The sequence below is a fragment of the Egretta garzetta genome, unplaced genomic scaffold, assembly GCF_000687185.1.
Source record: "Egretta garzetta isolate BGI_Z169 unplaced genomic scaffold, ASM68718v1 scaffold440, whole genome shotgun sequence".
NCBI lineage: Eukaryota > Metazoa > Chordata > Aves > Pelecaniformes > Ardeidae > Egretta > Egretta garzetta.
This window is the reverse complement of record NW_009258293.1, coordinates 1,065,530-1,076,348: the sequence shown is the minus strand read 5'-3', so window position 1 is coordinate 1,076,348 and position 10,819 is coordinate 1,065,530. Positions and strand designations below refer to the sequence as shown.

General features: G+C 53.6%; 1 protein-coding gene across 1 annotated transcript in view; it reads left to right on the top strand.

Moving 5' to 3' along the window:
* Nucleotides 1–4,859, top strand: part of LOC104125397 (rho GTPase-activating protein 39-like) — a 42,568-nt gene extending 37,709 nt beyond the window's left edge. Inside the window, exons 9-12 of the mRNA XM_035893357.1 lie at nucleotides 6–121; nucleotides 967–1,058; nucleotides 1,609–1,778; nucleotides 2,216–4,859. Coding sequence (XP_035749250.1) covers nucleotides 6–121; nucleotides 967–1,058; nucleotides 1,609–1,778; nucleotides 2,216–2,410 — 573 coding nt within the window. The 3' untranslated portion in view covers nucleotides 2,411–4,859. The remainder of the gene's footprint in view (nucleotides 1–5; nucleotides 122–966; nucleotides 1,059–1,608; nucleotides 1,779–2,215) is intronic.
* Nucleotides 4,860–10,819: the final 5,960 nt, after the last annotated feature.

Below are 10,819 nucleotides of genomic sequence, written 5' to 3'. Positions count from 1 at the left end.
TGGAGGAAATCATGCTGCGGCAGCAGGACATGTACCCGGGTAAGAAGCTGCCCTGGGTGCAGACGCAGCTATCGCAGCAGGTCCTGGCTCTGGGAGGAGAACAGACAGAGGGGATTTTCAGGTGAGCTTTCGGGGTGCTGTGTTACTTTTGAGCCACCCACATAACAGTCCTCAAAGCCAAGAAATCAAGACTGACCTCCATGTGCATCCTCTTCCCTGGCAATAGCACTCTGCTGTGGAGTTCCCAGCTTCAGGAATCACCTCTTAAAGTACACTAAATGCTAATACATTTGCATGCATTAGTGCAGAGGGGACAGCACAGATGTTACTTGAACTACTTAGGACAGCATGTACCCAGGCAAGGCATTGAACTTTCATCAATTTCAACGGCAGTAGTTGGCTGGTGTGGGGAAGGGATGAGCTCTTGGACCGAGCAGTTCATCAACAGCGCATCAGCCTTGATGATGCACAAGAGGTGAGGAGTCAAAAGAGACAAAGAATCTGTATGGTGAATATAGGGAATTCTGGTTTGGGTTTGTTTTTTTGTTGGTTTTTAGGTTTTCAGTAGCTAAACTTGATTTAAGGTAGCTAGCAAAAGACTCAACTTTGCTTTGTAAAGGTTTCTTGTGTCCTGGTATATTTAGCCAGAGATGCTTCTTATCTGTGGAGTGAACATGCTGCAGAGAGGCCCAGTTACAGAAAATAATCACTCCTGAGGACAGATAAATAGTTGATGTCTGAGGTAGTGGGATGGAGAGAAGTTTTTCTTCTACGCCGCTTTAAAGCTATGTTTAAAAACAGGCAACCTGTTCTCTCTGAGGAACTGCTTCTGTAGATGCTGCTGGTGCGTGCCCCCTTCTCCCCGGGGCCCTGGAAGCAGCTTTGGAGCCACGGTTTGCTGGCCAGCTGCCATACCAGGCACGTTGCCTGCTCTCTAAAGCACTTTTGCTGTGTCTCTGTTTGCAGGATACCTGGTGACATAGATGAAGTCAATGCATTGAAGTTGCAGGTGGATCAGTGGAGAATCCCAAGCGGCCTCAGTGACCCCAACATCCCAGGTATGGGAACACAGCAGGCGTGTGTGCTGCAGCCTCAGCCATGGTAGAGCATGGAGGGGAAGGGACCAGAGCAGCCCAGGAGGTGTGCGGCTGCGTAGGGACATGTACACAGGCTGTATTCACCAGCTGGGTTTTCATTCTCTGCCTTTCCGCTGCCTTTCCAAATACTGCCCATAGTAAAACGCTGGGGGTGGTGGGGGAGCCTCGGTCTCCAGCTGGCTCCCACAGAGTGAGGCTGTGCAGGCTGGGCAGCATGCAGAGCGGCTGGGAGTCGTTCAGCAGCAGCACTCTAGTCGTGTTGTCCTTTCCTTTAGGCGGCCCTGGAGCCGCTTCCTGGAGGAGCAGGTAGATAAGAGCCAGCCTTTCCCTCTAACTGGCCAGTTTGGCTGCCTGAGAATCTCAGAGCCAAGACTGAAATCAGGTGAAGCAGCACAAGTGCACAATCTCTGCCCTCTGTTTCCTGAGGCTTTCAGTTTCGCTGCCAAGTTTGCCTCTGAAGGTGGTAGGGAGGTCACTAGAGCTGCTCTCATGCACCCTACTTTCTGCCCAGCCTCTCTTCTCAAGCTGTGGTATCGGGAGCTGGAGGAGCCTGTGATCCCCCAGCAGTTTTACAAAGAGTGTATCAACAACTACGAGAACCCTGATGCTGCCGTGGCCGTGGTGCAGCTTTTGCCAGAGCTCAACAGGCTGGTGCTGTGTTACCTCATCCACTTCCTGCAGGTAGGTAGCCCCCATGGTCCCATGCCCCTGCCGCCAGCTGGGAGCCTGGAGCACGTGGGGCACAGTCAGTGGGACAGCTGTGGTGGGCCATCAGCAGGGTTTGGGGACTTCTCACCTGTATTTAAGGTGGGATTGACGGAGGGGGGTCTTCTGGCCTTGTCCCTTACTGGAGCAATAAACAGTGTTCCTGGCCTTGTGGAGCACTGGGACCGGTCCCAAAGGTTGAGATCTGCAAGAGATGTTCCCTGTCTGCTGAGGCTCCCACGCTGTCAAGCTATGTCAGAGTATAATGGTCTTGCCCTGTGAATGTGTGGCTGTTGGGGCATTGTCCTCCAAGGAGACATCTCTGCTGTCCTTGCGCCTCTTCTCAGGCCATGTGTTTGGAGTCTCTTGCCCTTTTCCACTGCTCCAGCTGAATGTCTTCTTATTACCTGCAGATCTTTGCTCAGCCGTCAAATGTGGGCAGAACAAAGATGGATGTGAATAACCTGGCCATGGTGATGGCCCCCAACTGCCTGCGCTGCCAGTCTGACGACCCTCGCGTTATCTTTGAGAACACGCGCAAAGAAATGTCCTTTCTTCGCATGCTGATAGTGCACTTGGACACAAGCTTCATCAAAGGGCTGGTTTGAGCCGCTGGCCCTGGGGTCCAAGACATCGCTCTGGGGAGTTACTGGGTGCCCGAAGTCTTCTCCCCTCCACTTAGGCTTCTTCCATTCTCCTTGTTGTTGTCACACCCTGAGTATCTCCCAGCATATGACCTCGAGGACAAGGACTAGACACTCCTGGAAGGCTCAGGCTGTTCAGCACCAGGAAGTCCTTGGACATGCCAGGCCAGATTCAGAGGTTCCTGGCTTTCCAGTGTGTGTCAGGGGGGGACAGCCCTCCTCCGTGGAGCCGCAGGACTGGTTGCTCATTGAAAGGGCTGTGACATCTGTGAGAAACTGCTACCGGGGGCAGCGAGATTCTCCATCTCCCTTCTAGATGCAGAGTTGGCTTCAGGTAGGAGGACATCACTCCTGTGTTGTGGCATGAGCTGGTCCTGGGGAAGGTGCTGCCTCATTGGGAATAATTCCACTGCTATAGAGCCAGCCTGGTTCACCTCTGCAGACTGTTGGCTGGAGGTGTGAGGGTTGTTCTGACACCTCATGATGCTGTTGGTAGAGCAATGTGAAGGTGCAGGGGGTTCACTGTGGCAGAGGGATTCCTTGGTCTGCACAAGTCAGTGGAAGCACATAGCAGCCCAGGGAAAGGAGGTATTTGAACCTTAGCTGCTGGTGGCTGGATAGGCAGGCATCACACAGCTGGGAGCCCTGGCAGGCTGGATCTGCACAGCATTTACCTCACCTCCTCCTTTAGGCAGCTTCAGAGCTGCACAGCAGCATGTGGTTAGCATGTGGGATCAGCTCTGTGCTGAGCTAAACCAGCACCCACCCACGCCATGGGGGCTGGGGACGAGAGGAAAGCCACGCACCTGACAACAAACAGATCAACCTCTTTGGCATCCTCCTAATGAGGGCCATATCCTCTGGAGGGGTAACCCCAGCGGCCTTGCAGCTCCTTTCTGCTATGGCCAGCGTGAGCTGACACCAGCTTTCCTGAAGAGCATCTGAGACAATGCTCAGAGCAGCCTCCACGGTGCTGGCACCCCCATGCCTGGTTCCAGGTCCTTCCCAGACTGCTCTGCTGGGGACTGAATACCAGTTTTGCCCACCCTCCTGGTTCAGCCCAGACCTAAAGAAAGCAGGGAAGGCCATGAACAGTAAGAAGTGCTCGGATGTGCCTTTCCAGGCAGAGCAGCAGCATTGCCATGTGCTCATGAAATGCTGATACTGCCTGGAGACAACCTGTGCTCTTCCCACCAAATTCCCATGGGAGCTGTGGAGGGGTGGGGAGGGAAGAGAAAGAAGAAGCAGGTCTGAGCAGCTGAGATGTGGTGGAGCCTGTGTAGGGGTGGTATCAGGCAGGCAGCTCAGCATTCTCACTTCTGCTGTTTAATCCCTGCGGCACAGCAAGGACAGTGTATTCCAGAGGCACCGCATGGATTCCCCTGCAGCCTCCAGACACTGTCACATGTTTCTTAGCAAGCAGCAATTTCTAGTTCTGTGGCATCCTGGTGTTACTCTTCTCTTTCTTTGAAGTTTTTTCTGCGGGAGGTAGGTCTGCTGCAAAAAGCTGCGTGTTGGGATTACTCATGCGATGCTAAATCTGCTGGTAGCATCCAAGGTTGCATTTGCATTTCTCCGTCTCCCTCCTTTTCATGTGGGGACCGGGATCATCCTCTCCTGATTGCAGTGGGGCACTGAGGCCTGCCAGCAGTGAGGTTTAAAGCTGATGTCTGAATCTGTACCAAAAGTTTGGGCATAAGGTGCTGCGTGCAGAGAGTGCCCCAAGCCTGCTGGCTGCTTCAATCTCTCTATGTGCGTGAACAGGTTTTCCAGGGAAGACATTTGCTCGGATGAGCTCCACAGCAGGAGTTCAGTTTGTGCCCAGCTGAACAAGGGTTGTGGTTCCTCTCCTTGTACCAGATGCTTGTGTGGTCCAGGGGGCCAGGAGGTCCTGCTCCCATGTCAGGACTAGCTCTGTCAAACATGCCCCCAAAAACATGCCAGGATCTGCTTCATGCACCCATCCCATCCCATCTGCCTTCTGAAGAGCTGAACAACTTGTACTTCAGATGTGGGGCTAACTTTCCCAGAAATGCAGACGGGGCAGCGTTACCGGCTCTACCGTACTGCACTGAAATTTGAATCACTGAACAGGCTCAGGTTGCCACATCCTGCCCCCCATGGGCTGGAGCAGCCATGTGGTGCCTGCCCCCCTGCTTTGGGCTGCAGATGCATGTGCCTGTGTTGGGCTTCACCTGCAGCCAGCCACCACGTAGGTGATCCGTGTTATTCCTTGCACTTAGCTGTAGCAGGCCATCAAACCATAGGCATTTGCTGCTATTACAAATGAACGCTTCTTGCCAGGGCTGTAAAATAGGCTAATAAATGACACTGGATATTATTTTCTTTGCAAACAGATTTGTAAATATGAATCCATAAAGCAGCCTCTCCTCTGTTACAGTAATAAATACAATCTCCATGGTTTTCTCTTGTCTTTTTTGTGAATTTCTGAAGCATGATCATACCCACCTGGAGCTGTGGATTTCAGCCTGGATGTCAGTGTTCATGAATAACATTTGGGAATCGACATGATGTAAGTGCTTGGAAACTGAGCTGTGGGCTGGTTCTGTTGTTCTTAACTTCCAGGCAGCTACTAAGGGACACTTGGTGCAACTTGGAAGAGGACAGGTTAACAGAGATAAAGGACAATGCTTCTTTACACAGGATCTTCTGGAGCCTCTCGGGGTCAAAAAGGGATTAGAGAAGTTCATGGGCAATAGCTCCACAAATGGGCAGTCAGAGGATAAGAGAGGGATGTACCGCTACTATCCCTCATCCAGCAGCTGAGGGTGCTGTGAGTGGACTGTGGGAGGTAGCCACACACCTGCACTTTGTCTGAGACTTGCCAGTGGTGGTGGAAGGGTGGTGTGTCCCAATGGGCCCAGCACCCTTGCAGTGCTGGGTGCTCTTGCTGGTGCTGTTGAATTTCTGGCTAGTTTAAGTCTCCTTTTTACAGAGCCTGGCGTGAGCCTTTTGCTGTCTCTGTGATCGTGTCCTGGGAATCTGCAAACAAAACTGGTAAAAGCAATTCTCCCAGCCACGGATTGCAGCTGATGGATGCTGCACTCTCGGGTCTGCTGTCCGTGTTCCACCCCAGCTCCTGCAGAGGTTGGGCAGCTGCTGGGGGATCACTTGTGGAATTTGGACCTCTCTGTGGGTTCAGCTTGAGATGGAGGAAGGTAGAGCTCAGCTTTGGCAACTGCCTGGTGTTTTACAGGACGTGGTAACCATGAGGCCACCCACCCTGCTCACCCACCACCCCTCCTGGTAGAGAAGCTTCCTGAAGTCTCTCCTCCCCTTACAAACGTGAGGTGTCTCCCTCCTCCTGGCCCACCAGAGACACTCCATTTCTCCCTCAAACCAGAGGTGCGCAAAGGTTGTGCCACTCCCCAGAAATCCAGGGTAGTGGGAGGCCAGTTTTTAGCCTAATTCTCATGTTGAGCTTTGCATTAAATGAGCTCTGTGGGAAGATGGAGACCAGAGGAACAGTCAAACATGCATCAGGAGCCCTGCAGCACCAGAGGGAGGCAGAGACTGAGACGGGAGGGTCCCTGTCCTGACGTTGCCCCAGTGCAGGTTTGATGTGGGCACAGCAAAGCGCTGGTGCGTTTGGGAGAACCGGCTCATGGAGACAGCACTGAGCCAGGGCTCTGCAGACCAGGGCTCGGGCTCTGGCACACCCATAGGCTGGCTGTGGGACAACCGTCAATGATAAGATGGAGAAGGCTGATTTACCTGCTGAGCGTTGCTGCTTTTAGAGCTGCTTTTGCCCCTGTAGCATTTGTCAACCACAGTTAATGATGGAGAGAACTGGGTGTGGGTGCAGGTGGCTGGGGAAACTCTCTCAGGTGTGAAGAGGGGAGAGGGAAAAGCCCCAGTGTTTGGAGTGAGGCAGACCACATGGACCCTGCTAGAGCTGAGCGCTTCCAAGGTGGCTGTGAAAGAACACATTTGGGACACGTGGAGCTGCTCATCAGCTGGATTTTCCCTTTCAAAGCAGAGGGCACCAGTTCCAGACTCTGCCCAGCCTGCATCTCCCAGGAGCTACTCTGGCCCTAGCCTCCGCCTGGAGCTTCCTCCATCTCGCCATCAAAGTCGTCCCACTTTGTCTGAAGCGCTGAGTGTTTACTCATACCGTAAGGGGGCTTGGGTGCTGACAGGATTCAAGGCCCAAATCCATGAGGGCATTCAGAAGCCCAAGACCAAGCCTGGTCTTGACAAGCTACTACTTCTCCCGAAGGAGAACTCGTGGCTTATATCAGCTCGTCTCCGCTTGTAGTCCCATTTCTTCTGTCTGTGCCAGGTCTGGTGCTTCTGATCACAAGCAACAAGGGAGAGCGGGTGGTTGTGGGGGGATGTGGAGGGCAGGGGGTGAGGAGGAGTGAGGCCCTCCCTGAAGAGGGCAGTGAGCTATTGGATTGTTTACAACTTCCCCTGAAATGGCCTGGTCTTGGTGCCTGCTGGCGAAGATGAAGGTGCTGCAATTGCAAAGAGTACCCAGATACTGGGCTGGGGCGTCCCTGCGGCGCATGCTACCTCCCCACCCTCGGCGCAGGATGAACGTTCAGAAGAGCGCAGGAGAGCCAGACCCTGTAGCTCCAGGGACCACAGAAGGGCCTATAGAGCAGGGTCTCTATTGCCTGCAGGTGGACAGCCCCAAAGAGGATGAGGAGATGAAGGGGGGCTACAGCCTCCCTTCCACTCCCAGTTGAATCAGCGGTGGGGGTAGGTGTCTACGTGCATTGATGCAGAAGCGCCCACTTCTTTGCATGTGTCTCCCATGCTGCTCCACGGATGAGGCTGCGCCTGCCCTGACCAAGGGCACAGGCTGAGGGCGGACATCCTTCCCTGGAGACCTGCAGCCTGTTCCCAGCTTCTGTGGATGCTCTGGCCAACAAAGAAGGGGTGAGAAACTGCCTTGATGTATAAACTGCCCAGACGTGAAGTGCTGTTGTGAGCAAGGCATGCTGATGTGGCGAGCCCCTCATCTCCCACCCTTATGTGCACCTTGGAGCCAGGCCTGGTGGTCAGCCAGCCCTGTGGGGAGCTCCAGCAGTGCTCCAATGAGAGCAGGTACGAGCAGGATGAGGCGTGGTGGGGAGAGCTGAACACAAAAAACTCATCCCTGGACAGCAGCATGTGCTTTGGTGCAGAGGGCAGGGACTGTGCCCAAATGAGTCTGTAAACTCCCCTGGCCTGTGCTGGCCCTCATCTAATCCCCACCAGAGCTGACGACCTGCACAACATGCCACCTCTCCTGGCAGCAGAGCAGTCGGCTTCTGCAGCTGAGCAGGCTGCAGTGACCCCGCGTGGGCTGCGCGGGGGCAGCCGGGGGCGCCCTGCTGCTGGCTGGCAGAGGCCTTGTGCAGGCCATGGTAAAACCCCTGTGGGCACAGAGCCACCCCTTTGCAACTGCCACGGTGGTCCCTTGGGTGGCCCATCAGGGAGGAGGGGAATGTCTCCTGGGGGGATTGCTGCAGTCAAGAGCCGGGGCTGGCCTCGCAGACCGCTCGCTGGAGCTGGTCTGGCCTCCTTTTATAGTCAACGCACAATGTGTTTTCTGAGCGTGGTTCCTCTGGTGCTGAAGCAGAGGCGGAAGGCTGGCTGGGTGCGTTGCCCTTGCCATGTGCCTGATCTTCTCTGTTGAGTCACAGGGAGGCCGGCCAACAAGCTCGGCTCTCCAGCAGTCAAGAGAAGTGCCAGCAGTGTGGCTGCCTGCACTCGAGGCCAGCTCTTTGGTAGCACAGCTGTAGAGCTCGCCTCATCACAGACCCTTACCCTTGGTCTCTGCGTGAGCCAGGCAAGCCATTCCCGTGCTGATCTGGACCCTGACCCCAACACACAGACTGACATCCTCCCTTGGCCGCAGAGCTGCCTCTTCGCTGCAGGACTCACATGCTCATCTGGTCACTGTCACGGGACCTGCTCTGCTCCTGTTTACCGCTGGCCTGTACTGCGCTGGTCATGGCAGTGCCCTGCCTGTCCCGCTGCCAGCTCGGCTCCAGCTCCCCTGCCCCCGCACAGCATCCACTCCTGCCACTCCCCAACAGCGACCCGGGGGGTTCATAAATAACAGCTTTGCATGTGAGACCACAATTGCTTTCCAGAGAAGGCAGACAGACCCTTCCTGGGCTGCAAAGCTTAATTTCTCCACAGGTGCTTTTATTGGTTTCCTTGATGCATGGGGAAACACTGGATCTCAGCTGATGCAAGCAGAAACTCATGGAGGGGGCCAGGATCCATCTGAGACACGGCAGAGAACAGGCAGAGGCAGCCCTGGTGTTTATGGTGGCTGCCAGCGCGGGAGCAGCGCTGACCCCTGTGAAGGGCTGCTGTTCTGTGGCCAGCCAATACAGGCAGGTACATCTAACACCTGAGGGTTTTCTGTAACATTAATCGTGGCTGCTCACATCAACTACTGAAGCTGGCATCCCGAGCAGTGCCGAAGGAGAAACCGCTCACGGATCGGCATAGACGCATCCCTGGGCTGCCAAAAGCCATGTGCTCTCTGTAGGAACAGCAGAACAAGATCTCAGAACCAGTGGGATGTAGAAAGCCCTATTTCTGTGGAGAAGGAAGCAGTTTCTGATGTGCGCCTTCTCATGGTGGGCGTGCTACGATTCTGGGGTTTTTTTTTAAAATGATGAAAAGTCCTGAATGAAATATGCTCACTATACTGATGTTTTGGTAAAAAAAACAAGCTAAACTATTTCCCTCAAACCTTTGGAGTTGTTTTTTTTTAGGTGCTTTCTATTTTAATTCTTTCTGCATTTTTTTTTCTTCCTTCTAGAAACCTGCAATGTTAAAACCCCATGTGGGATTTCCAGGTTAGAAAATAAATCCACACTGATAACTACATTTTTTTGCCACTTTTTTTTTCCTCTTGTGGTATTTTTAGCAAGCCACTCTCCTTCCACAAATTCCCAGCGCACAGCTCACAGGCTCTCTCAGAGAAGCATTAGCACACAAGCTGCTGTATCCAGCCAATACAGGCAGGTACATCTAACACCTGAGGGTTTTCTGTAACATTAATCGTGGCTGCTCACATCAACTACTGAAGCTGGCATCCCGAGCAGTGCCGAAGGAGAAACCGCTCACGGATCGGCATAGACGCATCCCTGGGCTGCCAAAAGCCATGTGCTCTCTGTAGGAACAGCAGAACAAGATCTCAGAACCAGTGGGATGTAGAAAGCCCTATTTCTGTGGAGAAGGAAGCAGTTTCTGATGTGCGCCTTCTCATGGTGGGCGTGCTACGATTCTGGGGTTTTTTTTTAAAATGATGAAAAGTCCTGAATGAAATATGCTCACTATACTGATGTTTTGGTAAAAAAAACAAGCTAAACTATTTCCCTCAAACCTTTGGAGTTGTTTTTTTTTAGGTGCTTTCTATTTTAATTCTTTCTGCATTTTTTTTTCTTCCTTCTAGAAACCTGCAATGTTAAAACCCCATGTGGGATTTCCAGGTTAGAAAATAAATCCACACTGATAACTACATTTTTTTGCCACTTTTTTTTTCCTCTTGTGGTATTTTTAGCAAGCCACTCTCCTTCCACAAATTCCCAGCGCACAGCTCACAGGCTCTCTCAGAGAAGCATTAGCACACAAGCTGCTGTATGGCCGTGGGGACCGCTCTGCTTTACACCATCCTTTGTGCTCCCCGGGTCCTGCGCTGCTCATGCACTGGGCTGAGGCCGATCTCGGGGCCCTGCCACGCTCTCCTCCGGAGCCTGGCTGCACCCGCAGCCCCAGCCCTGCTCCCGCAGACACCTTGGCCACAGCAGTTACTCTTTTGATCCCAAAACCCAGCGGGCAAGAATCGTCTGCTTGTCTGTGGCCTCTGAGCAGAAACCGACGGATTATCCCAGGAAAACCACTTGAACCAGAAGAGTTGATCCACCGACAGTGACAAATGCTGTAATAATCGACATCAAGGACTTCAGCCTGTGGAGATTTTTGCTCTTCTGGGTCAGTCTAGTTTTGGCTTTAACCTGGTATAAAACAAACAAACAAACAAATTTATTTGCTGCTGTACGGTTAGGTACCTACAGGCGAACATCCGGTTCTCTGGCTCTACCACAGGGCAGACAGCCTAGCCGGGCGGGGGGCGTTAACGCCCCCCCTCCGTTTGGCACTGGTAATGCCCTACCTGCGGTGCTGGGTCCAGGTCTGGGCTCCCCAGGATATCAGCGAAGGGGGCCGCGTCCAGCCGCCCGCCCTCGCGAGGACCGAGGGTGTCGGACCACTTTGTTCTGCCCACGTTTCACCCTCGTACGGCCCCGCGCCCCCGGAAACGCTCCCGCCCGCAGCGTGACACTGCACTGGGGGTTTCTTCCAGGCACGCTCCATGGGGAGGTAACGGGACGCACCCGCCGG